General features: G+C 42.1%; 1 protein-coding gene across 1 annotated transcript in view; it reads left to right on the top strand.

The window, feature by feature from the left end:
- The window catches only part of Jvl (javelin-like), a 78,761-nt gene extending 60,397 nt beyond the window's left edge, over positions 1 to 18,364 (top strand). Inside the window, exons 2-6 of the mRNA XM_076383330.1 lie at positions 12,436 to 13,794; positions 14,129 to 14,227; positions 14,351 to 15,022; positions 15,566 to 15,721; positions 17,801 to 18,364. Coding sequence (XP_076239445.1) covers positions 12,436 to 13,794; positions 14,129 to 14,227; positions 14,351 to 15,022; positions 15,566 to 15,721; positions 17,801 to 18,115 — 2,601 coding nt within the window. The 3' untranslated portion in view covers positions 18,116 to 18,364. The remainder of the gene's footprint in view (positions 1 to 12,435; positions 13,795 to 14,128; positions 14,228 to 14,350; positions 15,023 to 15,565; positions 15,722 to 17,800) is intronic.
- Positions 18,365 to 18,651: the final 287 nt, after the last annotated feature.

Below are 18,651 nucleotides of genomic sequence, written 5' to 3'. Positions count from 1 at the left end.
TTATACACCTGTAAGCGGTTTCTTCGGAAAAAATTTTCCCATGTCTGTGCATCCCATCAAAGTTGAGAGTTTTTAACACGGCAAATTGCAAAGTTTGACAAACTACACGGGTCCGATAAAATTTTTTTCGGGAATATTGTTCATAGTGGCATCAAGTAGGGACCTTCTTCTTTAGTTTAGAGAAAGAATCAAGTCGATTCGATTTTTTCTCGCGGAGTTACAGCACTTCAAAGTAACCCTTGCATTTTGATACTGCATGACATAGTGCCAATATATGGCAAAAATGCAAGGGTTACTTTAAAACACTGTAACTTTGCGAAAAAAAATCGTATCGACTTGATTCTTTTTCTAAATTACAGGGGAAGGTTCCAATTTTATACACCTGTAAGCGGTTTCTTCGGAAAAAATTTTCCCATGTCTGTGCATCCCATCAAAGTTGAGAGTTTTTAACACGGCAAATTGCAAAGTTTGACAAACTACACGGGTCCGATAAAATTTTTTTCGGGAATATTGTTCATAGTGGCATCAAGTAGGGACCTTCTTCTTTAGTTTAGAGAAAGAATCAAGTCGATTCGATTTTTTCTCGCGGAGTTACAGCACTTCAAAGTAACCCTTGCATTTTGATACTGCATGACATAGTGCCAATATATGGCAAAAATGCAAGGGTTACTTTAAAACACTGTAACTTTGCGAAAAAAAATCGTATCGACTTGATTCTTTTTCTAAATTACAGGGGAAGGTTCCAATTTTATACACCTGTAAGCGGTTTCTTCGGAAAAAATTTTCCCAAGTCTGTGCATCCCATCAAAGTTGAGAGTTTTTAACACGGCAAATTGCAAAGTTTGACAAACTACACGGGTCCGATAAAATTTTTTTCGGGAATATTGTTCATAGTGGCATCAAGTAGGGACCTTCTTCTTTAGTTTAGAGAAAGAATCAAGTCGATTCGATTTTTTCTCGCGGAGTTACAGCACTTCAAAGTAACCCTTGCATTTTGATACTGCATGACATAGTGCCAATATATGGCAAAAATGCAAGGGTTACTTTAAAACACTGTAACTTTGCGAAAAAAAATCGTATCGACTTGATTCTTTTTCTAAATTACAGGGGAAGGTTCCAATTTTATACACCTGTAAGCGGTTTCTTCGGAAAAAATTTTCCCAAGTCTGTGCATCCCATCAAAGTTGAGAGTTTTTAACACGGCAAATTGCAAAGTTTGACAAACTACACGGGTCCGATAAAATTTTTTTCGGGAATATTGTTCATAGTGGCATCAAGTAGGGACCTTCCTCTTTAATTTAAAAAAAGATTCAAGTCGATACGATTTTTTTTGGCAAAGTTACAGCGCTTCAAAGTAACCCTTGCATTTTGATACTTCATGACATAGTGCCAATATATGGCAAAAATGCAAGGGTTACTTTGGAGTGCTGTAACTTCGCGAAAAAAAATCGCAGCGACTTGATTCTTTTTCTAAATTAAAGGGGAAGGTTCCAATTTTATACACCTGTGAGCGGTTTCTTCGGAAAAAATTTTCCCAAGTCTGTGCATCCCATCAAAGTTGAGAGTTTTTAACACGGCAAATTGCAAAGTTTGACAAACTACACGGGTCCGATAAAATTTTTTTCGGGAATATTGTTCATAGTGGTATCAAGTAGGGACCTTCTTCTTTAGTTTAGAGAAAGAATCAAGTCGATTCGATTTTTTCTCGCGGAGTTACAGCACTTCAAAGTAACCCTTGCATTTTGATACTGCATGACATAGTGCCAATATATGGCAAAAATGCAAGGGTTACTTTAAAACACTGTAACTTTGCGAAAAAAAATCGTATCGACTTGATTCTTTTTCTAAATTACAGGGGAAGGTTCCAATTTTATACACCTGTAAGCGGTTTCTTCGGAAAAAATTTTCCCAAGTCTGTGCATCCCATCAAAGTTGAGAGTTTTTAACACGGCAAATTGCAAAGTTTGACAAACTACACGGGTCCGATAAAATTTTTTTCGGGAATATTGTTCATAGTGGCATCAAGTAGGGACCTTCCTCTTTAATTTAAAAAAAGATTCAAGTCGATACGATTTTTTTTGGCAAAGTTACAGCGCTTCAAAGTAACCCTTGCATTTTGATACTTCATGACATAGTGCCAATATATGGCAAAAATGCAAGGGTTACTTTGGAGTGCTGTAACTTCGCGAAAAAAAATCGCAGCGACTTGATTCTTTTTTTAAATAAAAGGGAAAGGATCGAACTATATTCTCCTGGAAACGGCATCTCCGAAAAAAATTTTTCCCAGTTTGTGCATTCCGTCAAAATTGGTACTTTTCAATACAACAAATTACAAAGTTTGATAAAATGTAGGCTCTCGCTAGAATTTTTTTGAGGGATGTCATTTGCAGTAGCACGAAGTGGGGACCTTTCTCTTTGATTTATAAAAAAGATCATGTCGATACGATTTTTTTCCGCAAAGTTACAGCACTTCAAACTAACCCTTGCATTTTTGCCATATATTGGCACTACCCCATGTGGTATCAAAATGCAAGGGTTACTTCGAAGTGCTGTAACTTTGCGAAAAAAAATCGCAGCGACATGATCTTTTTTTTAAATTAAAGAGGAAGGACCATATTTTATGCCCCTGTGAACGGTATCTCTTGAAAGAATTTTGTCAAGACTGTACATCCCGTCAAAGTTAGCATTTTTCAATACAGCAAATTGCAAAGTTTGACAAAATGCAGGGACTGGTTGAAATTTTTTTTGGAGATGCAGTTTAAAGTCTCATATAGTGGGAACCTTCCGCTTTAATTTAAAAAAAGAATCAAGTCGATACGATTTTTTTTTGCGAAGTTACAGCTCTTCAAAGTAACCCTTGCATTTTTGCCATATACTGGTACTACCCCATGTGGTACTAAAATGTAAGGGTTACTTTGAAGTGATGTAACTTTGCGGAAAAAAATCGCAGGGACATGATCTTTTTTTTAAATTGAGGAGGAAGGTTCACACTATATGGCACTGTAAACTGTATTTCCAAAAAAAATTTTGACCAGTCCCTGCATTTTGCCAAACTTTGTAGTTTGCTGTATCAAAAATTGCCAACTTTGTCGGGATGTACAAACTTGGAAAAATTTTTTCAAGAGATGCCGTTCACAGGAGCATAAAATTGGAACCTTCCCCTTTAATTTAAAAAAAGAATCAACTTGCTGCGATTTTTTCTCGCAAAGTTACAGCACTCCAAAGTAATTCTTGCATTTTTGCCATATATTGGCACTACCCCATGTGGTACCACAATGCAAGGGTTACTTCGAAGTGCTGTAGCTTTGCGAAAAAAAATCGTAGCGACTTGATCTTTTTTTTAAATCATAGAGGAAGGTTCCACCTTGATGATTCAGTAAACAATATTTCTGAAAAAAATTTAAGCGAATCCCTGCATTTTGTCAAACTTTGCAGTTTGCCGTATCAAAAATTGCCGACTTTGACGGGATGCACAGACTTGGAAAAATCTTTCTCAGAGATTAAGAAAATTTGTGTTTGGAATTATATTCAATTACTAGTTTTCATGATAATTTCTGATCCTTCAGATTATGTTTCAATTCTTTTTTAAACTACTTCAATGCTCACAGTTTATAAAAGCATTATGAGCCTCCAAAACAAGCTTCCTTGTCCAGATTACAGAGGCAGTTAATTTGATCCACAAGATAAGTCCACTCTCATACCTCCTCGAGTACAAGTTCATAATAGAATAGACTACAATCCTCTTATTATTTCATTAAAATCCCTGACGCGATCCGAAAAAGGCGACAACTCGTTAGTATTCCCCATGAACGCGCACGTGCTCGAAAATAAACCGTCCTTAAGGGGAACAATGGTCTCCTTGCACCTGGGGCCGTCGATAGAGAGCAAATCGCCAACCGAGATCCAGTAATGGCGTGTTTATCCGAGGGGAATCGTTGCTGAAGATTACCGTCGTCTAGACTCGTTCGTAAATTCCCGCCAATCGAGTCGATATCTCGATCCTGGGAATGGCTTCCCGCGCAATTCGTCGAGTAAACCACTTTGCATGGTCTCGCGCGAGGATTCGTTCCTCTGATCGTGTCTTCTATGATATGCAGTCTTACCAGATTCGTTCATGGAACGCGATCGTTTTAAGGGGAACAATGGCGAGAACGTGTGGGTAAATTTGATGGAAAAATGGGAATATCGATGATGTGTTGGCTTGATAGAGAATCGAGTCTTGTGTTGGAAAGAACGTGAAAGAGCTTTCATGGAAGATTGGGGATATTCAGATTAGTGTAGCATTGTGGACAGAGATGTGAATTTCCAATTTTTTTAGAGGGGTGATCTTTTTAGTAAATTTTTAGGATTTGCATTGGTGGTTCTACTCATGTATTAGTGGCAGTTTTAATTGTGTAATTATGAATATAGAAGTGTTTGGCTATACTTATGGTTTCTTGAGATACGATACTATTCGTAAAGAGATAGGAATTGAAATAAATGAAACAACTGAGTATTTTAAAGTTTGAATATATGAAAATTTTGAATATTACATATTTTAAATTTTAAATTTAGGTACCTACAAAAAAATTGAAATTTCAAATATTTAAAAATTTGAAATTGTGTCATCGTGAAAATCTGAAAGCCTCTACAACAGACCATTTTATTTCTATTTTAAAATTTAAATCGCTGATAATAAGGATACCATAAATTTGTTTGAAGAAAGCGGTAATATCCCAGCGCATAGTGTAATGAGCAAGTGAAAGACGAGGATGTAGGAGTTTATTGGCAGCTTTAATAACTGAACTGGGAACGACACTGTCTGTCTCGCGCCACCAGTATGAATCATCGCTGACTGTAAAGGAGGTGGGATCCGTTTCCTCAACTGGGACGCATTATGCTTCCAGGGAAATTACAACACGTCGAAGGAGGCTTTTAAATGCCGCAGTCGGGTGACCGAGCGAAGGAAAGTCGAACGTTGTGAAACTATTGAAATCCTGTCGGTCACTTGGCCACAGCTTTTCACACCGAGTTCACAGGCCCCAAAACTCTCACAGTCTTCTGCAACTTCTTGGCCAATTAAATCCATGGCACGTAGAAAGATCATCGTACAGAAAGTACATGCTTCCTATAATTTTATTACATTTAAATTCATGAATTTCCTCGCTTGAAAAATGGTCGAGAATGTACTCCAAGTTTTCTTCTCGAACCTGCAGCAAACGATTATGGAGGGAACAAAGTACGTTTTCAGTGGCGATAAGAGTAGGGTCGTTTCTCCAGCGAGTATCTTTTTCGTTGCATGCTAACGCGATTTTCTAATGTTTCTTGCATGGCCTGTGGAAGAATTACGGTAAAGAGAAGCAGGAATGCAACGTAAAACTGTGGCTGGTATAAATCACGACTTCCGAGGTTCTTCGGGGCTCTTCCTTTTCGGCGAGACGTGGTTCGAATGCTAAATCGCTTACCATTTATTGTCTACATTTTCTGCTACGTAGAGGGATACGTAGATCGATTTATTTTAAAAGAATGTTGAGGTTCGACGTTAAAAATGTGAACACGTTTTTCATTGAACGTGTGCAATTTTAATTTTAGGGTTCGATGCAGTAAAAGTCATCACAGATGAAAGAAATTAGTTTTCTATTTTATGGGCCACAACTGTATTGCTGGCTGCGGTGCCAATGATACGAGCAATGCTACGATTCGTTTAATTGGACTTCATTACGCGCAATTATTGCTGGAATGATCCGAAGATTCCGCAGGGATTATGCAACGATGCACCAATGAGATGCTAATTTCGTATTATCGGACTCATCTGGAATGCGACGCAGACATATTGCGCGTTTTCATTTGGTTTTACGACGGTCTCTCCATGTGATGTCATTTTTGCTTCAATGAATCGATAGATGACGTTGCCATATGCAAACAATAACTCAGTATTACGTTCTTTATTATCAATCAAACTTATCGTTAATTTCATATCAAAACGCTGCGTTGACTTCCAGAGTAGTTAGAAGTGACTTAAAATATCATTTAGCGTTTCTTACAAAGCTTGAAGAAGAAAACAATTTCATCATCTCATTAAAGACTACATAATCAAGCTCTAATTAAGTTAAACATAAGGTCTCAACAATCACAAGATTTAAAATAAAATCACACACAGGCCTTGTTAAAACTTTTATTCCTGAAGACATCGAAGTGGTGCTCTAATTATACTATACACCATGTCTTTGTTTCCATTTTTGCAAGAAATTTCCCTTCAACTTGAGGGTTTCACGTTAGGTAATCAGAAAGTTTAATCTTCATACTTTATAGTATGTAATTTATAACAAATTAAAATTAATCAGACATTGGTACTTCGAGGAGGAGCTACTCAGCATGGAAAGGTTTAAATGAAGTATCCTGGGCTCCACAGTCGATGGCTGGGTGACCTCCCCAAGGCAATCCCAAGAGGTCAGGGAATCCTTGATTTAGCAGGGTAGACTAAGCAACTACTCTCATTTCCAGGCGCGCGTGACGGGTTAGATGTCCGTCTCTCCTCCCAGCCCACCCGCTTTTCTTTTTCCAGCGATCTGACACTGAACTCGATCGTTGCTCTCATTCAGGGTCGAGTGTTCCTCGAGTTCCTTGAGTTACGCTCCGCGTTGTTTTTGCCCCATCGTTTCTCTCGGCCATCCATCGCTTGCCTTCCTCTTCAGCGCGACTATTTGCTCGCGACGCGATCAACTGTGGATCGCGATCGTTTTGTACTAGTATTGCGGACTTATACTACTAGATCGACTGGAGAACTGCAGTGGATTTTTATCTCTGTGTGGAGTCAGCAATTTTTTGTTATTTTGGAAAGAATTATTAACTGCACTGAAGAGTGAGACACAAATTAAAAAATGGAAAGTGCATAAGCAGAATATTTTTTAGTTAACTTGGTTAGTACTTTACATGTAGGTAAATTTGTATAGAATATTTCAAAATATCAAGTGTTATAGTTTTAGGAAAAAATTCTTATTGTGGGAATTGAATTTCTGTTTAAATAGAAATAGAAATTGCTCTTATTTGGAGATTTCAATTTAAGATACCTGCAAATATAGGAATTTTTTAAAGGAAAGGTGAAAGACAAATCAGATTCTCTTTTGTTTGAGGACGTATTTATTAATTACATTTTCATAAAGTATACAAAAATAATATTAAAATGTAACAGACATGTCTGTTTGACTTCTTCTCTTCAGAGAATTGAAAACACTCTCTTATTATTAGTAATATCCCTTTCACCTGATAATATTCTTGAGTATTAATTAAAGAGAGTTCAACTAATAAAGACATCCTTCAGTCGACAACCATTTTACTCTACTTTCCATCCACACTTTTTTCTAAAAAAAGAAGAAAAATTCTAAATATACCTTTTTCCCAACCACAAATTATCAACCTCGAACTACTTAGTCCCTATAATTGCCTCCCTCACTTATTTGTCAACATTAAATCTCAGTTTCACTGCTCAGCCATCCCTAAGATCCTACTGCAGACGTTAATAAGCGCAATTAGCAATTTTATATTCACGTCTGGACTTTCTTCTAGAACCGCAGGACGCGTTTCCCTCCACTTAGGAAAGACAGAAAAACCTTTCCACCGACGTTTAAATTAATAAGAGCAAATAGTGTATCCCATGCAACCGATCATTACGGAGTTAGGTCCCAGGGGCGCGCAAAATAATTGTTCAATTACACGTCGAGTGACGAGCACGACAGCGAGAAAAAGGTCGGAGGACTTTCACCGAGGTGAAACCTTTATATTTAAGCAAACACCGAAGGGCCGTGATTAAACTATTACTGCATTACCACCACGCGACTACCCGTATAATAGGCATCGTTGACTGTTCATTAGACCGAACTGCCGTGCAATTGTTCCACCATGGGGGCCAGATAAATTGCTGGAAAAAACAGTCGACGCTAAACGCGATCGTTTCTTGCACTTTCTCAGCGAGTCAGCGAGCGTCCATCACGTGTTCGCGTTGCCATTGTGCTGCCAGGGCGTCGCTTCGATAAACACTTGTTTTTCGACTCTATTACTATCGAGGGAAACACGATTGAATCGCCTCCATCAATTTTCTTCGTTTCCATCGCTGAACCAGGCGTGTTCTGCTTTACGCAACTACAGCGGAGGGAATATCCTGCACGTGGAACGCGTTAATTCGCCTTTCGCAAATTAACGGACTGCTTGCTAATTAGTATCAGACCCGCGGTGAAGTGTTACTAATATCTCGAGCAACTGTGTCGGGTGAAAAACGTTGCGGTAATTCTTAGATTCGAATGAGATAGCGTTGCATGGGATGATGCAGCAAGGAAGCTTGTGAGTAGATCTACTGGCCCTGGGGGTACAGGAATTTTGTGAAAGACAGTGGCGAGAGATGGAATCTTGGCTCGAGGAGAATTTAGAATTTTGGTTGAATTTTTCTTTGGCTACCTTTGTGATTCCAGAGTTATCAGGAATTAAAAATATGTCTCTAAGTAAGTGATAGGTAATGGGACTGTGGAGTTATGTTAATCCCAAATTCATGGGATTATATGGGATACTCCTTTCTTCAATGATAACTGTAGTTCCAAATATACTTTATTCGAAAATTTGTTACTGTATTTCCTTGTCCAGTTATTAAAGGTGTAGTTCCTTTAGAGAGAAATTCATGTTCATAAATGGTCGTAGACTATTCGAAAAGAATGACAGTGAAGAGCCTGACAACCACTGTTCTGCCGTCAGTCTTATAAGGTTCGAGCCAGTGGGATGGTAGGTTGGTCGTAGGCAACTGATGCGCAACTTCCGTTTCGATGACATTTCCTCTGACTTTCCACCTAAGACAACTGGTCGCATTACAGCCGCTGCATTTACATTTTGAATTGATAAATTGAACCGATTATCCAAGTGCATCTAGGGTCACCTAATTATTACGTAACAATAACACCTATCACAAAATTTAAATAAAACAATTAATCTTTTTGAAGTCTTAAATTATATGTATAATGTAGCTTATCTAACACTTATCTAGAATCATTCTTTTCTAGATTACTTGTTTTTAATCAGGCTTAAGATAAGTCTGTATGAAAATGCGTTCCATAAGGAACTTCATTATTTTAATTATTACGTGATAGGTGTTATTGGTAAAAGATTGTACATGTTTCTAATGCAGGCATCAACATAGATTTCTGAGGATCCAGTACAACCTAATTCTGTACCTAACTTTGGTCCAAGAGCTAGATTGAAAAAGAAGTTAGTACTATTTTTAATCTTTTGTACAATTAGATGATAGTTTTTATGGTTGGCGTTCTTCATAGTCATCAGATAGAAACGATCACCCGTATAGCCAATTTTCCATGCTTCCGCGTTCGACTGTTGTTCACACGTCACAGGAATCGTCACGAAGGGGACACTTTGACACAAAAGCCCCGTTTTCTCTTACTTTCTTGCTTTACCGCTTGACTAGTCGTGCTGTGCATCACGATGCTGAAACGTCAAAGGAAACGCGCGCCTCCTTAATTCTTTTCAGAAAGAAAAGGCTTATGTTTGCCTAGAAACCTCTGCTTTCTGCACTGGAATCTAATAATCGATTCGAGAGACGTGATTCCTGCTGTCTTTCTAATAATCTATAGTTTCACCGACTGTCACCGAGGTTCACGATATTTCTATATTTTATCCTGGTCATTCTTTCACGTTTGAAGAGTCCACAGGGAAAAGAGAAATGTCCAGTTGCAGCCTTTCTCAGAAAACGAAAATTTATTTTTCAGTATAGTGTCGCATCTTCATATTTTCTCTGTGACATAGGCAGCGATGAAAAGCATACAAAAAGAATTCTACTCTTCATTTTTAGACTATTGAAGTTCTACACAAAGATTGTTCACTTATCTACTTTAATTTCTGTATATCATCAGTAGACTGCGGATTTTTATGCATCTATGAAAATTTGAAATGTGTGACAAAATACAAAATGTATATAATATTTGAAAATATATAAAATATGACTTGTAGTATTTAAAAAATGAAAGAAATTTATACTGAAGTTCCATTTCTTTAACTGTGCTCATAAAAATGCGCAAGTCTGGTTATCAGTGTCCACCTATGTCCCCAGTCCTCCCAAATCCAGCGAATCTTTCGATCTCGATCAGTCGAAGAGCTCATTATCGAACGACCGACACTTCTCGCTGTTTCCTCTCGCAATTCATCACTCCTATCGATGAAAGTCAGCGACGCTGCGCAGCTCGGGGACCTGCATGCCAGCGGCATCGGGTTGGCTCACCTTGGCGAGAGAAACGGACGGATATTAGGCCCCAATAACCTGGTTCTCGTCGCTTTATTCTCATCGCGCGTGCTCGGCCACGTTGTCTTCCTCGGCGTCCTCCTAGGTGCATACCAATTACTGGCGGGATCGGCGCTGATGCACAGGCGAAACGCAGCTGCAAACTTTTCCAGTTCACCGTGATTAATTGGCCGCAGATGCGCTCCGCGTTTCGACTTCTCCTTTCGTAGAAGCGAAAACTGATGAAACGCCGCGCCGACGACGTCGTGTGCGTCCCTCGACTGCCTCCAGATCGTCGGATAAACGAGGGACCGAGGGGAACACTTTATTTTCGCACAGTAATTACGTGTCAGACGCGGTTCGCGTGGTCGCGCGTTGCGTCATCCCGATTTTGAATCTTTTTGCGATCAGCGAGCTGCTGTCTTCGGTGGAATCTGGGTTTGTTAGTGGATCGTTGGGCAATGGCTGAGGTTTGGAGGTGGCGAAAAATTGGGAGATTGTTAGCGATAGCGATAATGAGAGATCCAATTTGAAGACATTCCAAAACACTCTGTGGAATTTCTTTTAGCGTGATTAATGCAGGTGCAGAGGCAAAGTGATTTTGTAGATAGATGTACTTCTGTAGGTGAGAGCTAGAGTGATCCAAGTCCTCTTTTGGTATTTTTCAGGAGAGCCATAAAGATAATACTATTAAATTTCTTTCATTTATAACGTAATTTAACTATACACTTGTTATTCTAATAAAATGAAGAAAAAGCAGGATCCTGTAAAAGACTCAGTTTTGAGAAAAATGGACCTGGGTTAGTCTGGTTCTCAGATACAGATTTACTGTCTGTTCCATGCAGCAGTTCATTACAGTGAAGTTTTCTATAGAAATCGTGGAAATATTTTGGCACACACAAAGGCCTGCCGCATCGCAGATCACAGGCTCCCTTGCGCTGTTGCTTACTGTAATACATTGAACATCTTAGCTCCGCGTCTAATTAAGAGAGAAAAAAGACCACAATTACCTCAGCGATTCGACTCGGTTCAAAAGTCATTACCTATACGCACTTACCTGCCACTACAACTCGAGCAAACAGCTTAAACAAGCAGAATATTTCTCGTTATGTTCTTTTATTACCGCCTTTAATTGATCGCTTGCTTTCTACGTTGATGAAAAATAGACAGCATGAAAGCGCGTCTTGGGAACGTAAACGCAACAATACAGAAATTAATTAATTCCCCTGTGAGCCTCGAGGACAGTCCTTATCGTGACGGGGAATAAAACTCGAATAAAATATCAAGGATTAATTAGAGCAACAGCGAGCAACGTGACGAATCGATTCGCGTGCGATAAGATATTTTGAGATGTGTCTGCCAGAAAGGGAGAAAGAAATTCCACTTTCGAATGTAGTAAATCACTAAGATTATCGGAGCAATTTCGCACTGCATTCGTGTTTGCGCCTTGGCACGTGAAGGAACAGTGATACAAGTGGACGAGGAGGCACGTCCCCTTGGAAACACCTGCAGTGAGCACTTTGCGTGATTCATTTCAATCTCGAGACGTGTCATTTTTGCTCCAGAATATAGATTTTCCCTCGCATCATTTATGTCGAACCTAGGTTTACATTTGTTCCTTATTCCTGTGTTGCAATTTACATGTCTCACAGTCAGTAGGCTATCGAGGCTTTTGAAGGAGGACTCTAAAGGTTCTGTCATTTCAGAGAGTCCTAGAAAAGGGCTTGTATCTCTTCAAGGACTAGAACAATTTTTGCAGCTGAGAGTCACTTTTACTTTCTCGCCTCGCCTCCAAGTAGAGGCGTTGTCTTTTAAAATGAGCCTAGGCTCGTTGCTGTACTGCTATACGATTTTTTTCCACAAAGTTGTAGGAGTTCAAAAATCGGCAATTTTTCGGTCCAAAATGAATGATCTCTTAACTTTGTTGCAAAGTGTAAGGTAAATGACCCAGTAATCGACTATGACCCGATATCTGGACACTATATCTAACGAGGAACAATAAAAAAACAAGAAACAGTATTTTAAATGAATATATTTAATTGGAATATAATTAAAGTATCGAGACATGCATGTTTAAGTTCATCTACTGGATCTGGTGATGTCTTAAGTGTCCAGGTATTGGGTGATTCACCTTATATACTAAACTGTTTTATTTCCCCTGAACGTATGAATAATTGTTTCAGTGTGGCAGCGGAGGCTCGACGGAGGGCGTCGTCGGCAGCAGCGGTGGCAACAGCAGCAGCGGCGGTGGCATGGACTGCATGCCCCTACGGCCAGGTCCCTTTCACTACCTGATAAGCGAGCAGGCGAAGTCCTTAGTGGCCCTGCAGGAGCTGCAGAATGAGGTCGGCGCCCTACTCGAGTTCCGGGACCTCGTCATCGAGACGTTCCCAAACCTCCGGCACAAGATGGCCGCGACGGCGTCCGCGGGAGCGTCCGTGATGTCGTCCTCCTGCACCCAGAACTCCCACATCCCCTTACCCCTGTCCAGTCCATCGTCCAGGAGGATCAACGAATGGGAGCCAGGGAAGGTCAGGAGACGAGTGCCCCGCGAGGGTGGCGAGTCCTCGTCGTCCTCGCTGCCCAGGAGTCGCAGCAACTCGCACAGTGGCGGTACCAAGAACAACTGTAGCGCCACTGTGCAGGACTCTGGCTTCAGCACCGAGACGTCGTCGAAAGACAGCGCCTCGACAGCCATCGCGCCCAGGCCGAGCAGTCCTCGGCCTACGGTGCTGGACGAAGCAGAGGACGAGCTGTGGAACCTGCTCGACGTGATCCATCGAAAAGGGATCAGGCTCAGAGAGGAGGTGGAGTGTCTGCAAGGACGACTGGAGAGCGTGGCGCCTGAGGACCTAGCGTCGACGGACATCCTAGAGGCAGTGAGGAAGGCGTCGTGTCTGGACGCTGACAGGACAACGCCGATCACCTCTGAGGACTCTGACGACAAGGACTCCCAGGTGGTGGCGCTCAGGAGAGAAAAGGAGCAGCTGTTGGACAAGGTAGCCGAGCTCGAAGCCGAGACTATTTCGAGTCGGGCCAGGGCGCAGGAGCTCCAGTCGGAACTGGCTGCGTTGTCAGCGCTGAAGACTGGTCTGGAGGATAGGCTGAGGGCTGGACTGAACGAAACATCCTCGGACATCCTCGCGCCAGGCGCGCAGCGGTTGCAGCCTATCACGCCTGTGCTGCCTGTCACCTCCTCGCCGAAAAGCAATAGTGTTAGTAATATTAAGAGCAAGTCCTCGGCGTTCGCCTCGGTGGGGACGTCCACCAAGGCCCATAAGAGTCGCTTCAGGACGAGGACCATCGAGAAGAACGTTCTCCTGGATGTCACAGCTAGGAACGACGCGCTGCTTGATATCGACGTCGAGGCCAGCGTGAATGAAAGAAGGGCGAGGCTGGGAGCGCTGGATTCTGTTCTAGTGTCACCCACCAGGGTCGCGCACGTTAAGAACGTCGATTCGAAGAAGATCGCTGCCATCCTACGGGAACACTCTCCTCTTGAGCTGCAGCGGCATTTAATTACTACTACCGTCCATAATCAGGTTGGCTTTTGAGGACTCGATTTTTGGGATTTTTGAGAGTTGTGAATATACGTTTGCTCGGTTCAGTTTTAGTTGATGCTGAATAATGAAAATTCTAGTCATTGTAATTGTGGGCTATCTTCTTGAGAGTAGTGTGGGTTGGTGAGGTTTTTGATTCTATTTTCAGTTTCACTTTGTTTAGGTATTTGAATCCCTTGTTTCGTTTCTGTGAGGATCGTTTAAAAAGTAACGATGAAGAATTAAAATTTAGCCGAGTAGATTGTATTAAAATTTAATCGACCTATGTGAAGTTTGATGATTTTCACAGTTTGAAAAATCTGTTGTTGTATTGTAGGTCCTACAGAAAAGATTAGATGAGGTGCAGAAAAGTACAGAAACTCTCTCTGAACGACTAGATAAGGCGCGAGAAGAGAACGACGACCTACGATTTCAGGTAATGTGTAGGAACAAAATAAATGTGGCTCGATTGTCAGTCGTATAGGCATACATATATTCTTATAAATGTGACGAATATATTTATCGAAAGGAGCACTCATGTGTCCTCTGAACCTTCCAGTTGCAGAAGAGAGATATCGAGCTGGAGGGCACGCGAGCGCGCGTCCGCGTGCTGGAGAAGTTCCAGCGGCGTCCGCCGACGGAAACGGAGCCAGAGGTGGACGTCGAGCAGCCGAGGTGCGAGCAGAACGGCGTGGAGCCAGGAAGCAGCACGGAGTCGGCTCGCGACCACCACCAAGCCATCGAGGTGAAGCCATCGCCTCGTCGGCGACCTAGTCGCATACCTCTGCCCGGCGCCACGGCGAAGGCGACAGCGCCCAGGCCGCCAAGTCACGGGAGGAACGACAGCAGAGAGTCGCTGAAATCGCTGACACGACCGCCCCGTGACTCTAGTCGCGACAGCCACTGCGGCAAGTCCCTGTCGAAGGCTCGTGACTCGAACCGAGACTCGCTGGGCAACAAAAGCCTGACGAAGAACGGGGGCAATGGGAGCAGCAGCAGCAAGGAGACGAACAGGGAGTCCCTGAACAGGTCCCTGCCGCGTAACAATTCCAGCCGAGACTCCTTAAACAAATCCTCCTCGCTGTCCCGCGCGCGAGACTCGCTGGAGTCTAACAACCTCGGCGCGTCCTCATCCCCGGGGACGACTCCTCCTCGACGACCGCCCGCTCCTGCACGCCGTTCCTACAGCCTGGCCCGCGCGTCGACGTCCGTTGATAACGAGAACGGCAAGGTACGACCCGCAAAGCCCTTTTGGATGAACTGGCTGAGGCCTTCGTCGATGTCCAACGGCCCGCTCTAGTAGAGAGTCCATCAGTATCTCCTCTTCTCCAAGGACGGCCGATAGTCGCTGTTAGGGATAATCTGCTGCTTCTAATCGCGCCCTGACACCGTGTCCTCCTACACGACCTCACCTTTTCGTTTTCTTTTCTCTGTCCCCCGTCTCGACACGCTGACTTGTGCTCACCGAGAAGCCCGGTTAACATTGGACCAGAGAACATTCGCTACTTGCAAGCTTCATGGATATAATATTGGGTCCTTTTGAGATTAACAGTCGGTTAGATTTACTATGTTGGATTTATTTTCTTCCGTTTTGGTACATGGTGATGCAGTGCGATTCCTCAGTCATTCTCGGGATCTCTGTTTTTGCGATTCGTTCGAGGTCACGTGCGATAGCCTCGGGAAAGGGATTCGTTTCGGTTTTTAACCCTCCATTGCCAACCCCTGTCTTGACACGAGCATTCCTGAAGCGTTATTGAAACTCTGACGTACACAGAGACTCTCGACCGACACTTGTCTTAAAAACGACGATTCGCCCGACGATCCACTAGCGAAATGTCTGATCTGGAGCGCAGGCGAGCGTGCGTTCGAGCCCGTCCCCGGTGGTCCAATAAAGAAAATGGCCCCTTCTCGCGTGCCGCCGGTTTTTCTCGTAAGTTATGCTTCTTTTATTATCATTTGCTTCGATGCTTCTTCCTGGATGTGGTGAGCTATGAGCCTGTCTCTTATTTTTTTTTTTCTGTCTCTGATCCTGCTCTTCCTGTGCCCTCCCTCATCAGTAGTGACATGTCCAGTAGACGTCCTTTCACCTGGAATTTGGCATGCGCACGCACCCTAGTGAGCCTCCCGTAGACGTTCAGTTTTTCTCATTTCAGTATTCATAGTTCCTTTTTTTATTTCAGGAAGGTTTGGTAGTACTTCTAGTTGTATGACTGTCTGGCAATTGAATATGAAGAATAACGTACCATTTTATTTAATGCACCACTTGAGCTAGTTGGCATTTTTAAACTGTTTTTCCTTCTAATGATCGTGAGATTTTTTTTTTTTCGTCTTACGTAGTATTGATTTTTACCTGTAGTAAATGCATGTGGAGTGGTACAAGAATCTCTGTTGAATTTTGCGAATGCTATACTTGCTAAAAAATACTTGAAAGTGGTAAGCAGGTATTTTATTTAGATTCCATAGGGTGAGCCACTTAAAATGTTGTGATGTATTTCTTTAAGAAGCTGTGAGAAATAAATAGAAAAAATGGGTAATGTAACTTTTCTCCACTTTTGTAAGAAGCAGTCCATCCTCATCTTTCATATAACACAAGAAGTCCTATTCAATTTGTAACACCAATTAAAATTTATCTTTGTCTCCAGTAGTCCTATAGTTCATAACATTTTATGTGGTTCACCCTGGAGTTGAATTTTCAATTCAGGGAAACAAAATTCGACAGAAAAGTTTCACCCCAAATCGAACGCGGGGGTAGTTTCTCCCCTTAACAGTCGTCGCGTCCACCCATATTGCTCTATATTATTCTACTCCCCTATATTGTCACAACTGACGAATATTAGAGAATAATATATAATTAGCAGCGAGCATTTAATTGTTGTGGAACATACATTTAATTTAGTGTATGGCACACCATACATTAGCAGAAATTTTCACGCCGTGCTACCGTTGGCTCCCTTGTTCACAAAGTCCATTAATCTTTTCAGTTTGTTTGCTCTTTCATTCGCTGAAGTTTGATCTTATTTTGCTAGCGTTGCTTGTTTGCGAACATAGCCTCGAGAGCCATGTGATTGTGGCTCGGAGTCGCACTCAGTGATTGATATAAAGGAAAATGAATCGACCACACGCTTACCTGCTTGGCCTTGCGGTTCATTGTCCATCTCACGTACAGTGCTGCGTGTTATTACGAGTTTGATACTTAAGACACACTCGTAGAACCTCAGATTCTGATCAGATTCGCAGCCACGATGAACACTAGTTGATCCCTTGACGCACACGTGTCTAGGATACTTGATTAAAAATGGGTAAAAATTTAAGGGGTGATTTTAGATGTCAAGATGAGATAAAGTTTAGAAATTTGAGTCTTCATTTAGTAGTTAAAATATACAAGGGGATGCTTAGATAGCTTCAGTGGGATTCCAAAACTCCCGACCCAGATAGTGACCCCATTCCTACTTAATTTCAGGATTCTAGCAATTCCTTAACGCTTATAATTAACAATCTTAAACAAAGACTCCAGTAAAATTTAGTTACCCTTAACTTTCATCTTACTTAGCATCTAGAATCATCCCTTAAACTTTTCCCACGTAGAATGACAAAAAACTGCTCCTTTTTTATCACCGAAATAACTCGATAAAACCTGTGCATTAAGGGATTAAGGAAGCCTAGAATACAGGCAATAAAATACTTGAAATACTTCAGATACCTTCACTGAGGTTCACAAAGAAAAATCGCTTTGACCGTCGCTACAAAGAATTCACCCAGAAAAGACACCACCCACACTTGACATCACACTCCATCAGTTATCAGCACTAGTAGTCCTTAGTACCATGTAAAATAAAGTACCAGAGAACGTACACGAGCACTGATCATTGTGGGGTTTTGTGTACTTTGCCTCGGGAGAAATTGCCGCGTGAGACGCAATCAGACACATGCCTACCAGTCTCTAAGCAATCGAGTTCGCGTTCGCAGACCATGGGTCAGAGGTCGCTAACCCGAGTCGGTGTGCTTTCAGAGCTGCTCCGAACCACCGAGCTCCTGGTGCTCCACCAATGGCAGCTTCCGACACAGCGACTCATCCTTGTACCCAGACTCGCTGAACCAAGAGACCTCGTCAGCGCTGCCATCCACCAGGGTGGAGTTCATCATCGGCTCGCCTATCAGACGGTTCCGACAGAGCTCTGTCTGGCCACACCGCTACTTCGACAGCATCGATTCCACGGGGATGCTGCGCGAGAGCCTTCTGACTGGCGAGTTCTCCCATCGTCGAGGAGAGGCGCTCGCCGAGTGCGATTCACTCGAGTGTCATCCGATTTCGAATGAGAGCTAAAAGAGCGTGGCATTTCGTGGGAGGATTGAGGATCTTGGTACTTCGTGTTTTTTAATTAGCTGAGTGGTTGACGCTTGGAGGACAGTGGGGTTGAATTTGAGGAGAAATATTATTGGGGGCTGAGGCTTGAGGATTTGGCAGCTGTATATCAGTATTAGAGCGATGATGGTGAATGTCCAGTTCTTCAGAATCTTTACCATCAGTTCATCAGTATCGGGGTGCAAGTAATATTTATTGGAATATTAGAGAGTTAGAAATTTTATGAGGATACCAACTTTTTACAATTTCTTTTTATTTTTCTGTGGAAGTATTATTATTGAAGAGTCGTACCCCTAGGCACAGAGAAACTTGAGCATTTATCATCCATTTAAAGTATCTTCATGGCAAAAGTGAAGAGGATGGAGAATACTCAAATTTCCTAATTCTGTAGTACTTTGGTCCTCCAAGTGCTCATGTACTCTGAAAGGGAATTACAAGCTTGAAGTATCAAGATTCTGTAGGATAAAGAGAAATCGACTACAGGAAAAGATGTGTGT

This window comes from Calliopsis andreniformis, chromosome 8, assembly GCF_051401765.1.
Source record: "Calliopsis andreniformis isolate RMS-2024a chromosome 8, iyCalAndr_principal, whole genome shotgun sequence".
Taxonomy (NCBI): Eukaryota; Metazoa; Arthropoda; class Insecta; order Hymenoptera; family Andrenidae; genus Calliopsis; species Calliopsis andreniformis.
This window is presented reverse-complemented; position numbering and strand designations above follow the sequence as displayed.